This window comes from Bubalus kerabau, chromosome 5 (assembly GCF_029407905.1).
Source record: "Bubalus kerabau isolate K-KA32 ecotype Philippines breed swamp buffalo chromosome 5, PCC_UOA_SB_1v2, whole genome shotgun sequence".
Taxonomy (NCBI): Eukaryota; Metazoa; Chordata; class Mammalia; order Artiodactyla; family Bovidae; genus Bubalus; species Bubalus kerabau.
Window position 1 is genome coordinate 6220331 of NC_073628.1, and position 16632 is coordinate 6236962.

The 16632-nt window shown below is 59.4% G+C and overlaps 3 protein-coding genes across 22 annotated transcripts in view; 1 reads left to right on the forward strand and 2 right to left on the reverse strand.

Moving 5' to 3' along the window:
- Positions 1-7786, forward strand: part of PC (pyruvate carboxylase) — a 103340-nt gene extending 95554 nt beyond the window's left edge. For all 15 annotated transcript variants that reach the window (XM_055580698.1, XM_055580694.1, XM_055580690.1 and 12 more), the window contains 11 exons: positions 2762-2906; positions 3266-3355; positions 3439-3660; positions 4403-4559; positions 5068-5308; positions 5433-5682; positions 5845-6089; positions 6171-6350; positions 6436-6684; positions 6958-7098; positions 7176-7786. In XM_055580698.1, coding sequence (XP_055436673.1) covers positions 2762-2906; positions 3266-3355; positions 3439-3660; positions 4403-4559; positions 5068-5308; positions 5433-5682; positions 5845-6089; positions 6171-6350; positions 6436-6684; positions 6958-7098; positions 7176-7424 — 2169 coding nt within the window. In that variant the 3' untranslated portion in view covers positions 7425-7786. The remainder of the gene's footprint in view (positions 1-2761; positions 2907-3265; positions 3356-3438; positions 3661-4402; positions 4560-5067; positions 5309-5432; positions 5683-5844; positions 6090-6170; positions 6351-6435; positions 6685-6957; positions 7099-7175) is intronic.
- Positions 7787-9693: 1907 nt separating this feature from the next.
- On the reverse strand, positions 9694-12817 carry RCE1 (Ras converting CAAX endopeptidase 1). Of its 6 annotated transcripts, none has more exons than XM_055580707.1 (8): positions 12567-12814; positions 12329-12431; positions 12153-12236; positions 11821-11899; positions 11163-11330; positions 10963-11008; positions 10642-10704; positions 9694-10349 (listed from the first exon to the last, which is right to left on the reverse strand). In XM_055580707.1, the coding sequence occupies exons 1-8, from the start codon at positions 12749-12751 to the stop codon at positions 10187-10189; spliced, it is 891 nt and encodes a 296-aa protein (XP_055436682.1). In that variant the 5' UTR covers positions 12752-12814; the 3' UTR covers positions 9694-10186. The 6 variants fall into 6 exon arrangements, with proteins under 6 accessions (XP_055436682.1, XP_055436679.1, XP_055436680.1 ...); XM_055580704.1 differs by having other exon boundaries at positions 10642-10748; XM_055580705.1 differs by having other exon boundaries at positions 10963-11034; positions 12567-12810.
- Positions 12818-12876: 59 nt separating this feature from the next.
- TOP6BL (TOP6B like initiator of meiotic double strand breaks) overlaps positions 12877-16632 on the reverse strand; it is an 86445-nt gene continuing 82689 nt past the window's right edge. The window contains exon 15 of the mRNA XM_055580711.1: positions 12877-13299. Coding sequence (XP_055436686.1) covers positions 12968-13299 — 332 coding nt within the window. The 3' untranslated portion in view covers positions 12877-12967. The remainder of the gene's footprint in view (positions 13300-16632) is intronic.

Here is a 16632-nt window from a genome sequence, read left to right on the forward strand (position 1 = left end):
GGCCGGGCTCCCTTGGGGTGGGGCGAAGAGGGCTCGGCCTCGGGCTGGCACCGCGCCCCGCCCCCGTGCCGGCCCCTCCCTCCTCCTCCCAGGCTCCCCGCCCCGCCGGGCGAGCTCGGGAGCCAACCGGTCTCCGCCTCCGGCCCGATTGGTCTGCGCTCGCGCTTTCCCGGCAGGCCGGCGGTGGCACGCCGTTTGAAGCTATGCGTCAGGGGTCCTGGCCTGGCCGGCGGCCCCTCCTTCCCTTTCTGTTCCTACCGGGCCATTTCCGTGGAAGAGTGGCCCGGAACGAGACGGGGCTCCTGCGGTGTGTCGGGGCGGGGTCGAGTTCCCCGCTTTTTGCCTCCGAGATCCGGGCTCGGCTGGGAGCGCTGAGAGCTCTGAAGCTGAACGCGCACCCTCGTCTTTCGTCTGGGCCCAGCAGGGAAACAAGGAAGTTACCACCTCCCCCAAGTATCTCCTAGCTCTCAGGCTACTCAGGGAAACAGTGGTGGTTTAGTCGCTAAGTCGTGTGCAGCCCTTGCGACCCCATGGACTGTACCCTGCCAGGCTTCCCTGTCCATGGGATTTCCCAGGCAAGAATACTGGAGTGGGTTGCCATTTCCTTGGATTTCTAATCCTGCCTGGTACACCCGGTAACCTTGGGCAAGTTCTTTAACCTCTGAGACAGTTTTCTTATTCAGGTTAAGGAGTGTTGATTGTTGGTGCTTCATGGGGTGAAAGGGGAAGAGAGGAGGTGACCTGTAAGGGGCTCAGGCAGCTGGAAAGCATGCTTTTTGTTGCCACTCCTCAGACCTCCGCGGCTGTTGAATTTGTAAAATGAAGGCTCTGGATCCTTGCCCAGGTCACCTCTTGCTCAGTGGCATCAGATACTCCCTTGTTCTTCTCCCCATCAAGAACGTTTTCATTCACTCTCAACATGTTACTGGCATCCACCACGTGCAGCTCGGCGGGGAGCTAGGATAGATCCGGAACCATAGGGGCCTGCCTGCCCGCATGGAGCTTACTCCCCCATGGAAGACGGATGGGGTGACATCCTCCAGAAATTACAGAGGAGGAGGGGTCTACCCAAGGGAAACGCAGGGCGGGACGTGGAGGCCTCTTAGCATCCTTGCCACCTCTAGGATGCACTAGGTTCTTTAGCTGGTTGAACTGGTTTTCTTGTCTCAGATTCCATGCCTTGGCCCAGCTGAAATGTCCCCATTTTAGGAGGAGCACAGACTAGTCTCAGGGACAGACAGGCAGGCTGGTCACACCCGGCAGGCATGAGGCAATGTTGGCCAGCCCCACTCTGCGGTGGCTGCCATGGGTGCTGGCGGCGGAGGAGACGAGAGCCCTGGGGACAGGAAGAATCTCTCAGAGCAGCCTCAGGGCCTGGGGCCTGCTGGGCCTGGGCTTCCTATGGAAGGTGCCAGAGGATCGCGCGTGTGCAACCCACAAAGTTGCCTTCTCTGAAGTGACAGCCAGGCCGCAGGCGTGCAGCCGCAGGCGCACGCACCCTGGAGTCGCGTCCCCTAACCTCGCAGTCGTGTCCTGGGGCAGCTCCCGCAGCGCGGGCTCCCAGGCACTCCCACCCGACCCCTGCTTGGCCTCTAGGTTGGGCTCAGCCCTGCCGTGGCTTCACGCTGTCACCCAGCTGTTTAATGAGCAGAATGGAGGGCCCTTGTGCGCAGAGCACGTGGGCACCAGCCCCTTGGACGGCACCCCTGCCTCTAAAGCGCTCCCGGGTCTGAGAGCATTGCAAATGACGAGGCTGAGCGAGGCTTTCCCACAGCTGGTCCCGTGGAGTCCTAGAAAGGGAGTGTCCGGCTCCGCCGTGAGGGCAGGAGATGAGGACCGGGAAGGTCTTTGAGTTCAGGCCTCCAGCAGGAGCTCAGCTAGCAGGCGGGGCGGTGTGAGCGCACAGGGCAAGTCTGGCGTGACCAGAGGTGGCCGTGACGGCGAAGCCCGGCAGAAGGCACGGCCTGAGGCCGAGGGGACACGGAGTCCAGAGACGGCTGTGATAGAGTCGTCTGGTGTGTCCAGTGGCACAGGAGTGGTGAAGGTGATGAGCGCAGGTTTTGGGAACCGGGTGGGTGGTGAGGCACGCAGCGGAAGGTAGGGGAGGCCTGGGGGAGACAGGCCGACTTGGGACTGGAAGAGCTTGTGTGAGGAGCACTCGGGAAGAGGTGCCCAGGAGGCACTTCCACGTGGGGTATGGAGCTGGTGGCCAGAACGGGCCACCCCAGGAGAGAGCGCTGGGTGAGGAGGAGGGGCCAGGTGACAGCCCCCATCTTGCAGGGGTGGGAGGAGCCCCGGGGGAACCAGGGAGGAGGCAGAGGGGAGCGAAAAGTCTTGGAAGCCCAGGGAGAGGGCATCCCGGCAGGTGTGGCTGGCAGGAGGAGGGTGGATTTAACTGGAAGGAGGGACGCATGCTGTGTGCGGTGGTGGGGTCCCTGGAGGTTGGGGCCCCTTTGAGGAAGCATGGCGGGGAGGGGTGGTGCTGCAGGAAAGGCCGAATCCAAGGATCCCTGAGGAGTGGGGACGTGGGACTCAGCACAGGCTCCAAGGCGAGCAGGGTAGGGGGGTGGGTTCAGGCCCCTGATGGCCTGGGGGCTCCGCCAGGACCTGGGTGGGGTGGTGAGGCGGGGCAGGACGGCCACTTCATGGGGAGGCTTGCGCTGCAGCCTGGGGAGCCCTGCCCCCGGGGCGGCACATCCAGCCCCTCCTGTCCCTGGCCAAACTGCACGGTGACACCCTCCCACCCGCCTCTGTCCTGCAGACCAACATCCCCTTCCTGCAGAACGTGCTCAACAACCAGCAGTTCCTGGCAGGCACCGTGGACACGCAGTTCATCGACGAGAACCCAGAGCTGTTCCAGCTGCGGCCCGCACAGAACCGGGCCCAGAAGCTGCTGCACTACCTCGGTCCGCCCGAGTCTCCCTTCTCTCCCCTCAAGATGCCTTGCTTCCGCCCCCACCCAGAGAGCCACCTGGCCGCCCCGCCCCATCCTCAGCCTGGCCACGCGCCTCCTCCTTTGCTTCACACCCCGACCCCGACCCCCTGCCCCTGCTCCTGATCTCAGAGGCTGCTTCTCCATCCGTGTGGCTGTCACTAGGTCCCCACTGCCTTGACCCAGGAGGCCCTGGCTCTGGAGAGGACAGGGGCCAGCTGGAAGACCCGGGGTCCTGGAGGAGTGCCCCCAGCCCCAGGCCCAGCCACTCTAACTTCTGCCCTCGACTCAGGCTTGGGCCAGCCTGCCCTGACCCTCGCCCACTCTCCCCAGGACACGTCATGGTGAATGGCCCAACTACTCCGATCCCTGTCAAGGCCAGCCCCAACCCCACGGACCCCATCGTCCCTGTGGTGCCCATAGGTAGGTGAGATCCCTTCTGCCACCTCACAGCGGTGACATGGTGGCACTTGCAGGGTGGGTGCTAATGCCCCGCTCTGCCCTAGGCCCACCCCCAACGGGTTTCAGAGACATCCTGCTGCGGGAGGGGCCCGAGGGCTTTGCTCGAGCGGTGCGGAACCATGAGGGGCTGCTGCTGATGGACACGACCTTCAGGGACGCCCACCAGTCACTGCTGGCCACGCGCGTGCGCACCCACGATCTCAAAAAGATCTCCCCCTACGTTGCCCACAGCTTCAACAAACTCTTCAGCATAGAGAACTGGGGAGGTAGGCTGGAAGAGGGAGGGATGTGGGCCCCACAGTGCAGGCGGGTCACTCTCTGGGACAAGCTGGAGGTGGGAACCCTGGGGGAATCCGTGGGAACTGAACAAGGCAAGGCGTTCGCGGGTTTAGCAAATGGTGACCTGTGTCCCTTCTCCTGGACCTGGTGCCGGACCTGAGGTCGCAGAGCTGAAACCCTGGCAGCTCAGGGTGAGAGAGGAGATGCCAGCCTGTTGGCGCGCTGTGGCACAGAGAAGGGGGGTAAGGGCTGTGAGGGGGGCACAGAGAGGACACCATAAGCCCGAGTGGTCCCGAGGGGCCAGCAAAGGAAAGTCTGCAGGGGTCAGGGCCAGGACTCAAGGGACCCTGATGGGCAGGGCGCTGTCAGGACCGGAGGCCCAGGCTGCGGGGCGTGGCGGGGCCCTCAGGATTCGAGGGACCCTGATGGGCAGGGCGCTGTCAGGACCGGAGGCCCAGGCTGCGGGGCGTGGCGGGGCCCTCAGGATTCGAGGGACCCTGATGGGCAGGGCGTTTTGCGGGGTGTGGCGGGGCCCCCAGGATGCGAGGGACCCTGGTGAGCAGGGCGCTGTCAGGACCGGAGGCCCAGGCTGCGGGGCGTGGCGGGGCCCCCAGGACGCGAGGGACCCTGATGAGCAGGGTGCTGTCAGGACCGGAGGCCCAGGCTGTGGGGTGTAGCAGGGCCCCCGGGACGCAAGGGGCTGACCTGGGCCTCTTGGTCCCGGTGCAGGAGCCACCTTTGACGTCGCCATGCGCTTCCTGTACGAGTGTCCCTGGCGACGGCTACAGGAGCTCCGGGAGCTCGTCCCCAACATCCCATTCCAGATGCTGCTGCGGGGGGCCAATGCCGTGGGCTACACCAACTACCCCGACAACGTGGTCTTCAAGTGAGCCTGGGCGGGGTGTGCCATTCGGGCCCCAGTGCGAGGCCTGTACGCCCCACAGTGGGCCAGAAACCAAGCCTCTCAGTAGCTGTGCCCAGCCAGGGCGGCAAACGAGAGAACTGGGAGGGCTCCAGGGAGGCCCCCGGAGGGCAGATGAGCCCCAGCGCACATGTGCGGAGCTGCGGCTGGAACCCAGGCCTCCATCTCCTCAGCCTGCCATGCCTTGGCAAAGCAAACAATCCCCAGCAGTCCTTCTGACTCGGGCAGACGGAGCCGCACTGCCTGTGACTGGCACCGGGCGGCCCTGCTGCTTGCCGGATGCCGCTGGGGTGACCCCGCCTGGCCCAGGCTGCCCGAGAGAGGCTTAGGCACGCCATGGACACACCCTGGTGCCCCCGCCAGACCCGGCCCTTAGATCTCACTCCCCAGGGCCTGCAAGAGGGCCAGGAGCCTGCAAAGGATATGCTGAGGGGGTGGGCTGGCGCTAATCCTGAGCACTCCTACCACTCAGGTTCTGCGAGGTGGCCAAGGAGAATGGCATGGACATCTTCCGAGTCTTTGACTCCCTCAACTACCTGCCCAACCTGCTGCTGGGCATGGAGGCTGCAGGCAGTGCTGGTGGCGTGGTGGAGGCCGCCATCTCCTACACGGGCGACGTGTCCGACCCCAGCCGCACCAAGTACTCGCTGCAGTACTACATGGGCTTGGCCGAGGAGCTGGTGCGAGCCGGCACCCACATCTTGTGTATCAAGGTGCCCGCCCAGCCCACCCCTGGGAGCCTGCCCCCTGCCCCGCCTCCCCGCCGTGACGCTCCTCACCCCCGCTGGGCACACCGTGTGCCCGCCCCTCACTGTCTCTCCTCCCCGCTTCCCTCAGGACATGGCTGGGCTGCTGAAGCCCACGGCTTGCACCATGCTGGTCAGCTCCCTCCGGGACCGCTTCCCTGACCTCCCGCTGCACATCCACACCCACGACACGTCAGGGGCGGGCGTGGCAGCCATGCTGGCCTGTGCCCACTCGGGGGCTGACGTGGTGGACGTGGCGGCTGACTCCATGTCTGGAATGACATCACAGCCCAGCATGGGGGCCCTGGTGGCCTGTACCCGAGGGACGCCCCTGGACACAGGTAGGCACAGCCACAGCCCTGCCCGTCCTGGAGGTCAGGGTGGCCTCTCCAGGCCAGGCCTTCCATCACCCACGTCTGCGATGGGGCCTGATTGGCCTGGGGTCCCGGGAGGGGCCTCTGGGACTCAGCACACCCGAGCCTCCCCGTCTGGTGTCCCTGCAGGCGTGCCCCTGGAGCGTGTGTTCGACTACAGCGAGTACTGGGAGGGGGCCCGGGGGCTGTACGCGGCCTTTGACTGCACGGCCACCATGAAGTCTGGCAACTCGGACGTGTACGAGAACGAGATCCCAGGGGGCCAGTACACCAACCTGCACTTCCAGGCGCACAGCATGGGGCTCGGCTCCAAGTTCAAGGAGGTCAAGAAAGCCTACGTGGAGGCCAACCAGATGCTGGGCGACCTCATCAAGGTGAGCCAGGCCCACCCACCCTTGCCGCGGGGCCTCCGTAAGGTGCCTGGTACCCTAAACCCAGGGGTCCCCTCTCCTCAGGTGACGCCCTCCTCCAAGATCGTGGGGGACCTGGCCCAGTTCATGGTGCAGAACGGGCTGACCCGAGCCGAGGCCGAAGCGCAGGCAGAGGAGCTGTCCTTCCCCCGCTCCGTGGTGGAGTTCCTGCAGGGCTACATCGGCATCCCCCACGGGGGCTTCCCAGAGCCCCTTCGCTCCAAGGTCAGGAAGGCCCGGCTCCATGGTGGGGGGCGGCGCAGTGAAGGGCGTCTGGGAACCAGGCCTGACCATCCACTCTGCATCCCAGGTGCTGAAAGACCTGCCGAGGGTGGAGGGCCGGCCGGGAGCCTCCCTCCCACCCCTGGACCTGCAGGCGCTGGAGAAGGAGCTGACAGAACGGCACGGGGAGGAGGTGACCCCGGAGGACGTGCTCTCAGCCGCCATGTACCCCGACGTCTTTGCCCACTTCAAGGACTTCACTGCCACCTTCGGCCCCCTGGACAGCCTCAATACGCGCCTCTTCCTGCAGGGACCCAAGATTGCAGAGGAGTTTGAGGTCAGTGGCTCTGGCACCTACCTGCGCTGCACAGCGGCCACCCCTAGGGACCCCAGCACTTCCAGGGTGCCAGGGCTCTGATGTGCCTGTCCCCTGGCCTAGTGAGCTGGGGGTTCACACAGTACCCTTAAGAGACTGGGGAGCTAGGTCTTTACAAGTGCGGAGCTGAGACCCGGGGAGGTGGGCGGCCTGCCTGGGACTGGGTCAGGGGCTGCTCTCCCCGCCTGCCCCTCCCCTCCCCCAGCTCTGAGCCTCCCGGCGGCCTCCCTGCAGGTGGAGCTGGAGCGAGGCAAGACGCTGCACATCAAAGCCTTGGCCATAAGTGACCTCAACCGGGCGGGCCAGAGGCAGGTCTTCTTCGAGCTCAACGGACAGCTGCGGTCCATCCTGGTCAAGGACAGCCAGGCCATGAAGGTACAGCTGCCCCGGGCCAGGCAGGCGGTGGGGACGGGCAGGGCTGGGGCCTCACGTGCTGTCCGCCCTGCCTGCAGGAGATGCACTTCCACCCCAAGGCCCTGAAGGACGTCAAGGGCCAGATTGGGGCACCCATGCCCGGGAAGGTGATAGACATCAAGGTGGCGGCAGGGGCCAAGGTGACCAAGGGCCAACCCCTGTGTGTGCTCAGCGCCATGAAGATGGAGACTGTAGTGACCTCGCCCGTGGAGGGCACCGTCCGCAAGGTCCACGTGACTAAGGACATGACGCTGGAGGGTGACGACCTCATCCTGGAGATCGAGTGACCATGCCCGAGACCGGCAGCCTGACCATCCCCGCCCCTGCCTTCAGGACACTGTGCTGCCAGGGCAGGCCCGGCCAGGAAGGCCTGGCCCTGCAGCTCCTGTCCGCGGCTCTTCGGCAGGAGAGACTGCCTGTGGCGGTCCATTCCCACCTCCCACCATCTGTCCTTTCCCTGTGATCGACAGTCGCTCACGTATTCATCTCCTGCCAAATAAGGGTCCCCTCCTTGCTGGAGACTGCAGGTGGGCGTGCAGGTGGGCCTGGGGCCCGTGGGAGCAGACCTAGGGGTGCTACCTCCTGCAGGGGAGACCTGAGGCCCAGGTCACAGAACTTTGCTCAATAAAACTGGCTTCCCCGCCCTCCACTCTCGGTCTTAGTGCCACTGAGCACAGGCGGCAGGGCTGCCCCAGACGGGAGTGGGGGGCCGTCCCCTCCTCCTAGGAAGGCGCCGAGGACACCAGTGACGACTGTCAGCCGCTCACTCATGTCTGCTTCTGACCCCACAGACCGTAGCCCACCAGGCTCCTCTGTCCATGGGATTCTCCAGGCAAGAATACTGGAGTGGGTTGCCATTCCCTTCTCCAGGGGATCTTCCCCACCCAGGGATCAAACCCTGGCCTCGATTAAATCAGGTCTCCTGCACTGCAGGCGGATTCTTAAGTGTCTGTTGTATACACACCCCAAATAGGGTGTTAGCTAGTTACTAAGAGCCTGGGCTGGGCAAGGGGTTGTTGTTCTACATACTTAACACCTATTAACTCAAGGAGTCAACTTTTGCCCATTTTATAGATGCAGAAATGGAATCACAGGCAAGTTAAATAACTTGTCCAAGACCCCACAGCTGGTAAGAGGCAGCGTTCAAGCCCAGGCTGTTGGTAGACTTGCTTCTCAATTACACACTGCTTTATTCCCCTGGGAAGCAGGGACTAACTTCCCATCCGATTCAGAATTAGATGCAGATGTGCCTTCTGGAGACAAGACCCTTGGGTGTGGGAAGCTCAGGAGCACTGGATTGAGCCCCAGGGTCTAGCCCTGTCCACACCCCCCCCAACTAGGCCTCAGGAGACCCCCCCAAGCCCGTCCCACAGTGCCCTCACCTGTGGGGGGACAGCAGCCCCGCCCACCTGGGTCGCTGATGTACCCCCTGCAGGGAGGTCAGGACACGAGTCGTGGTGGGGTGGGGCCCGGGCAGTTCCTAAGCAGGCGTGGAAGGACGTGGAGGGACAGCCCCAGCCTGACCTCGGGGCCCGGCCCCTGCCAGCACCTGCAAAGAGTGCTGAGGGCTGCTCCGAGGCTCTGGGCTGGGCCTGGACTGCCTCTTCTGGACTCTCAGATCCCAGACACGCCCTCTGAAACCCGCCTGTGCACAATTCCTTGGCTTCCTTGACAATGGTTACACAGGCTTGGGGAGAGAAAAATTCACCAGCGAGGTCAGTACATGCCCGTCACAAGGCCCGTTCAGAGCCAGTCTAGTCATAGCCAACCTGGGGGCACCCTGGGGAGTGACGTACATCCGAATCCTTTTCTTCAACCCCCAGCCTCAGGCAAGGGGACTCATGACAACCTCAGGTCTAGAATGGGACCTAAAGGGATAATACTCTTTGACGAATGTTTTTAGAAAGTGTGTGTGGCAGGGAGAGGTGTCCTAGAGGCAGAGGAATGAGAACATAAGGACCGTTCTAAAAACAAGAGGAAGAGCAAATAAAATACTGCCAGGTTCTAGAAAGAGCCCTGAGTTACAGTGTTGCTGGGCAGGGCTGCGCATGCTCTCTGGGCCTTTGCTCTGGGTTCCTCCAGGGGCCAAAGGAGCACAGCGCGTGGCAGAGTGAGGTGGAGAGCGCCAGAACGGCCGCCCCTCCCCGCTGCCTGGGCGGACTCCTCTTCGGGTTAGACTTGCTTCCTCTGTGGTGTGAGGCTGGCAGACGCCAGGAGGTCCTGGTGGAAGGCCCACAGTGGATGATCCACCCTCTGAGGCTGGAGGCTCCATTGCTGGGGGCAGGGCACGGGCCCAACTCTGACCCGGGTAGAAGGCAGGGGCCCAGATGAGCTGAGCCTGCAAGTGCCACCTAGTCCCGCCTGGTGAGGACCTGGGGCCTGGCTCAGGAAGCACACTGCAGACTGAGGGCAGCCAGAGGCCCCCATCCTGTCCAGGGCTCCAGGGACCTGGGCACAGGTGGACCTGCCTAGAGGTTAGTGTTCAGGGCAGGCTGGGGGCACAGGGCATATTCCCAAGACCCCACACAGACTAATCCCCAAAGGTCCAAGGCCATGTTACCCAAGTTAAATCTCTTTAATATCCCAATACAAAGTCCTGATGCAAAAAGACAATGAGAAAACCCTGGGAAGTTGGGGGGTTTCTGTAAATTCCACCCCCGAGCAGCTTTTCAGAGGCAGGGGGGACAGAGCAGCAGGGAAGCGGCAGTCCCAGGTGAGGCAGCAGTGCTCGGCTCCGGGGCCCAGCCCCGTGGCCCCTCACTCCCGGCTGCTCCTCGGCCCTTTCAGGAGAGGCCACATCCTGGGATGTCTGCTCCTTTCTCTTGGTCCCTGGGATTCAACTAGCTCTGGCTTCAATCCCCTACAAAAATTCCTGAGTTCTCGGGGCCTCCCGCCAGCTCCTCCCCTGAAGTACCCCTTGACTGGGAGGGGCTGGGAAGCCCGTGAGAGTTCATAGGAGTGTGTACGGAGCATGGGTCAGGAGCACAGGGGAGCCTCTGAGTCCCCTGCCCGCTCCAAAAGCACACAAAGGGGAAGGCTGCCGTAGAGCTTAGGGTCCGTGAGGGGCTGGAGCAGAAGCAGGAAGAGTCCCACACCCAGGGCATAGCCTGCCAGCAGGGGCCGCCTCTGCGGATGCTCCAGGGCTGCACACACGGCAGGAAAGCCCATGTAATTGCAGAAGGAGTGGCAGAGAACCGGCCCAATCAGGTGTCCTGGGGAGGGGAGACAGAGAAGCTCATGGAGCAGCCCCACTACCTCCCCAGGCCCTTCCAGGGCTAAGACCCTCATCCCCCGAAACAGGAGATCAACAGCCACCCATCCACCCTCACACACGGCCTCTGCTTCCACCTCTCAAACAGCACCAGGCAGAGGACCCTGGCTCAGCCTGTCTCAAGGACTGTGGGAGAAGAAACTTGTTGCTCCTAGAACAAACAGATTCCCATTTTCCCACCCACTCTTGTGGGCCCTTGAGCCCCAGGGGACCCGTGAGAGACTGAGACCAACCTGTGCGGATGAAGAGGAAAGCAGTGTAGGCACCGAAGACAGCTGTGTAGGAGAACTGGAACGCTGGAGACGGGGAGGCCTCGAGTGACCACACCTGCATGCCCTTCCTGCCCCAGCACTGCACACCCATCAGCCAGAGACACCCCCTTCCCCTGGCTGCCTGCCCCAACACCTAGGCTGTTCTCTATGCCCCAAGCCCGTGGTCAGCAGCCCCTCCAATACTAGAGCCCTCAGTTCCCAACTCTTCCTCCAGAGTGACTATCAGGGGCACCCTCACACACCCAACCCAGGACTGCCCCAGGCCAGCTCTCTAGGACTCACCTGCAGACAAAAAGATGCTCCCCACACTGCTCTGGCGGAAACGAAGCTGCTCAAAAATGTGGTGAAAATGGGCTGAGAGGAAGATGAGAACCAGGTCACACTCCTCCCAGCCTGCTGGACATGCCCTCCCCTGGCCCCCATTTCCCATTCTTGGTTCCCTGCTAGGACCATCTCAACAGGACCAGGCACGACAAACTCACCAACTCCAAAGAAGAGTGGGCAGGTGAACACAGCAGGGCCCAGGCCTGTGCACGGTGCTAACATGGGCAGCATACAGGCTCGGAACACCAGCTCCTCTGTCAGGGGGGCAATCACTTGGTTTCGCAGCCAACGCATGTCTGTGAGGCAGCGGGCCCAGGAGCGAGGGGCTAGGGAGGGGATTCAGGACAAGCCATGAGAGACTAGCTGTTGAACAAAGTGACCCAGAGGCCTCAAGGGCCCCTCTCCCACAACCTTCCCTGGCCATAAATACTTGGGAGAACAGATTAAAATTCAAACTTTATCAGACCTAGTATAAAACAATATCTCAAGGAAAATGAAAGGGAAATGCAATAGTAGCTGAGGCAAAGTATCCTGACAGTAAATTCTGGAAACATCAAAATTTGCCCAGGACCAGCTCTCTTTTAGGAAACCAAGGTCAAGGGAAGCAACGGACAAGCTTTCTTGTCCATCCCAAATACTGCTAGGGGTTCCTACAGGCTTCACTGGACATTAGGAACTAACTCCTAGAGGCCACCCGATATGTGTTCCCATTTTACTGGTGAGAAACAGAACATCTCAGGTCCCAACATAGCGCACTGATCCCTTCTCCTCATTATCCTGGACTGCCTACTTTTTCCCTTGGCCCTGAGGACTCACCTAGGACAACCTTCAGGCCATCTGCCAGGTCACAGGGGCAATCCATGGAAAGCTGCATCAGTGGGCCCAAGAAAAGGATCTGAGGACAGAAAAACAGGAGCGATCAAAGGAAAGGCTCATAATCCACTGCCCTTGTCCAGACACAGCCTCAGATTTCAAGCTTCCTGTTTTCTGCCAGGATTTCCCACCTATGCATACCCGAGGGCCCTGGGCCATCTCACAATTCTTGTCTCTCATCAATCAACAGCTGGGCACAATCAGGATTAGGAAAAAAAGGAGGGTCTCACTAACAACGAAGAGCAGAGAAGGAAAGATACAGCAGGAGCACTCACCATGGTCAGCAGCAGGGGCAGCAGCGCTGCTGGAAAAATGCCCTCCAGCCTGAATCCCATCAGGGTGAGCAGGGATGTGCCTGGCTGAGCCACAGGAAAGGGGGCATCAGTCTGGCTCCCTCCCCTAGAGTCCCGAGATCGCTCGCCCGCCGCCCTCTGCCCCGCCTCCTTCGCACCTGGATGCCTGTAAGTTCCCTCCAGAGTAGCACGCAGAGGGGCGAGAGACTTGACACCACCAGGACACTGGTGAAGCGCCGCTTTATTACTGCAGGATGGTCCCTAAGAAGGAGGCAGTAAGTTCAAGGGGCCCACGGCCACCCTTGAGGGCGCGGCCCCGCCCTCTGTTCGCCAAGTCCCGCCCACAGCCCCGCCCCGCGGAGGCGCGGATTCCGGCAGCGCGCGCAGCCCCCGCACCTGGGCAGCTCGCTCTTCCAGACGTAGAGGCTGCCCACGTAGGAGCAGGCGAGGCTGAGACAAGAGAACACAGACACCCAGCAGCACAGCCCGGGGCCTGGACCGCCCAGAGCCGCCGACTCGGGCTGCCGCTCTGGCCGCGACACCGACAGCAGGCGAAACCCGTCCCCGCCCAGCGCCGCCATCGCGCCTGGACCCGCGGCGCGCCGCAGTGACGCGATCCCGCGCCTGCCGGAAGCGTGGCTGACGTCATCCGACGGCGCGGCCCCGGCCCCGCCCCCCGACTCCGCCCCCACACTGAAGCAGAAGCTGCACGTGCGGAGCAGGTTTATTGAAAAACACAGAACAGGCGACCCGGGTGGCGGCTGGGTGGGCGTGGAAGCGCGGGGAAGAGGGCAGGTTCAGGGCCCAGGCCCAGAACTCAGCCATTCGGACAGATTGGAAATTTCCTGCAGCCATAGCGCGTCCTGCAGGAGGAAAGGGGACCCGGGTGAGGACCCCTCGGCCGTGGCCGGGTCCCCGCCCTCCCGACTCGACCTTAGCTCGGTTACCTCCAGGCCGCTCCCGGAGCTCGTCCTGCTTCTGCTAAAGGTCAGCGGGGCCGCGGTGGGCTCGGCGCGGCGCGAGGCGGCCTCTGAAGGGTTCAAGGCCCCAGCAGAGCGGAAGGCCCGCGTCTGCTCCATGCCTTGGCTGCCTCTCTTAAGCCTCTTGTTTTCTGTTTGCTCTCCGGTCCCTAGGAGAAAACAAACCCGCTAATCTCACTCTCCTGTCCTGTGCTTGGGGAAAGCCTGGGAGAAAGGGAGGAGTTAGATTCAGACCCTCTTAGCTCTCCCACCTCAGAACCCTCTCAACTGGTCCTGTCCGCATTAAAACTCGGCACCACCGGGTCTACAGGATCAGGCTGAGGCTGCACATTGGCTTTGGGGTCTCCCTGTCCCCACAGAGCTGGGCCCGGAAAGACATCTGGGATTGAACCAAGCCCTTACTTGGGGCTCGCGCCAAGTCGGTCACTTGACACGTTCCTCGTGGAGTCTGCACCATCCAGCTCCTCCCTACCTGCCGGAAAGCCTGGCCTCACCTCTCTCCCCCTTTGTTGCTCAGGCTTCAGTTGGCAGTGCAAACTTTAAGTTTACATCTATGGTGTTTGGATCTATAGCTTCTTCCTGAGCAGGTCCTGGGAACGTAGATCAACAAGCTGTTCCTAGGTGCAGCTCACAGGTACTAGGAAGGGTGCAGTAGTGTGTACAAAGTCCAGGGGGTAAAACAGAAAGAAGCTGTTAACCATCTCTGTAAGTGAAGAATGGTTTCCTTGAGATGTCTGAGCTGGGTTTTGAAGGATGAAGAGAAATACACTGGACTGACAGGTCGAGGAAGGGAATTGGCTGAAAGAGTTTGGCAAACACACAAATGCATTAAGCAGTATCCTACATAAAATGCAAGATGGGGATTCAAGGAGATGAATCTGAATGGGTCAGTGGGAATCAGGGCAGGCTAAGAAATGGATTTTTATTTATAGGAAACTGGAAGGCAGTGAAGACTTTTAAAATGAGGTACATTGTTAATTTTGTATTTCAGAATCATCATTTGTCAAACATGTGGCTTAGAGTCAAGTTAGAGGAGGGAAGACCTCAAGACCCCAGAAGTGAAGGCAGTGAGGATGGAGGAGTCAAAAGTATTCATAAGGCTGAATCAACAGGCCTTGGTGGTAGACTGGATGTGAATCATTAGAATGAGGGCCATCTCACATGAATCTCAGGATTCTAATGTGAAAAACTAGATATGTCGACTGTGGTGCTACTAATCCTGACACAGACTAAAGAAAGAAGAACTGATCTTGGGTGTGTGTGCAGAGGGCAACATACCAGGAGAGAGGAAGTTGACCATATGGGTCCACCATATGGAGCAGACAGGTCTCCATCTAAGGCTCAGGAGAGACCTGGACTCGTCATACCAACTGATGAGTCTCGTTCCCAGAGGCAGCAGTCAGCGCCTGGGATGGAAGAGAGCAGCTAGGGAGGGGGTGCGGTGTGAGCACTGTTTGGGGGTGGCCAGAGGAAGCTAGTCAAAGAGAAAAGGTAAGCAATGAGGAGAACCTGGTGCATCACAGTCTCACAGTGCCAAGTGCTGCAAATAGTCCAGGTATGATACAGATAAATGCACAATCAATTTGGTAATTAAGAGGCCTTCCCAAACGAGAGCCGTGCAGTTCAGAGGCACAGGAAAAGCAGTGCCCTGGATTAGAGAGGGAACAAAAGAGAGAGACGGAAACAGAATGCAGCTTGCTCTTTTGAGAATCCTGATTGCGGCATGAGGGAGATGGTGGGAGAAGGTCAAGATCAGGGCGATGTCCTTCGGAAGATGGACCTTCTGACGGAGAGAACTCAGAAAAGGAGCTGAAGGTGCCGAAGGAATAACTGATGGCACCGAGAAAATAGGAGTAATGCCCCCTGGAGGAGTGGGCCCTATGCTGGTAAGGGTCTGGCAGTGGGCGGAGTACAAGTTGGGTGAGTTTCATGCAAAGATGGGCTTGATAAAGGACAGAAATGGTATGGACCTAACAGAAGCAGAAGATATTAAGAAGAGATGGCAAGAATACACAGAAGAACTGTACAAAAAAGATCTTCACGACACAGATAATCACAATGGTGTGATCACTGACCTAGAGCCAGACATCCTGGAATGTGAAGTCAAGTGGGCCTCAGAAAGCATCACTACAAACAAAGCTAGTGGTGGTGATGGAATTCCAGTTGAGCTATTCCAAATCCTGAAAGATGATGCTGTGAAAGTGCTGCACTCAATATGCCAGCAAATTTGGAAAACTCAGCAGTGGCCACAGGACTGGAAAAGGTCAGTTTTCATTCCAATCCCAAAGAAAGGCAATGCCAAAGAATGCTCAAGCTACCGCACAATTGCACTCATCTCACACACTAGTAAAGTAATGCTCAAAATTCTCCAAGCCAGGCTTCAGCAATACGTGAACCGTGAACTTCCAGATGTTCAAGCTCGTTTTCGAAAAGGCAGAGGAGCCAGAGATCAAATTGCCAACATCCACTGAATCATGGAAAAAGCAAGAGAGTTCCAGAAAAATATCTATTTCTGCTTTATTGACTATGCCAAAGCCTTTGACTGTGTGGATCACAATAAACTGTGGAGAATTCTGAAAGAGATGGGAATACCAGACCATCTGATCTGCCTCTTGAGAAATCTGTATGCAGGTCACGAAGCAACAGGTAGAACTGGACATGGAACAACAGACTGGTTCCAAGTAGGAAAAGGAGTATGTCAAGGCTGTATATTGTCACCCTGTTTATTTAACTTCTATGCAGAGTACATCATGAGAAACGCTGGACTGGAAGAAACACAAGCTGGAATCAAGATTGCCGAGAGAAATAGCAATAACCTCAGATATGCAGATGACACCACCCTTATGGCAGAAAGTGAAGAGGAACTAAAAAGCCTCTTGATGAAAGTGAAAGTGGAGAGTGAAAAAGTTGGCTTAAAGCTCAACATTCAGAAAACTAAGATCATGGCATCCGGTCCCATCACTTCATGGGAAATAGATGGGGAAACAGTGTCAGACTTTATTTTTCTGGGCTCCAAAATCACTGCAGATGGTGACTGCAGCCATGAAATTAAAAGATGCTTACTCCTTGGAAGGAAAGTTATGACCAACCTAGATAGCATATTCAAAAGCAGAGACATTACTTTGCCAACAAAGGTCCGTCTAGTCAAGGTTATGGTTTTTCCTGTGGTCATGTATGGATGTGAGAGTTGGACTGTGAAGAAGGCTGAGTGCCGAAGAATTGATGCTTTTGAACTGTGGTGTTGGAGAAGACTCTTGAGAGTCCCTTGGACTGCAAGGAGATCCAACCAGTCCATTCTGAAGGAGATCAGCCCTGGGATTTGTTTGGAAGGAATGATGCTAAAGCTGAAACTCCAGTACTTTGGCCACCTCATGCGAAGAGTTGACTCATTGGAAAAGACTCTGATGCTGGGAGGGATTGGGGGCAAGAGGAGAAGGGGATGACAGAGGATGAGATGGCTGGATGGCATCACTGACTTGATG

Bases quoted from the DNA above. Each gene is read 5' to 3' on its own strand.
- RCE1 (XM_055580704.1), bottom strand. From the start codon at position 12,751: ATGGCGGCGCTGGGCGGGGACGGGTTTCGCCTGCTGTCGGTGTCGCGG. The intron at 11,900-12,152 runs GTGAGTGCTCCT...TTCTGTCCTCAG, and splicing joins TGCCCCTGCTGCTGACCATG to ATCCTTTTCTTGGGCCCACT. The intron at 11,331-11,820 runs GTGAGTCCTCAG...TCCCCTCCCTAG, and splicing joins TGGCCTGAAGGTTGTCCTAG to CCCCTCGCTCCTGGGCCCGC.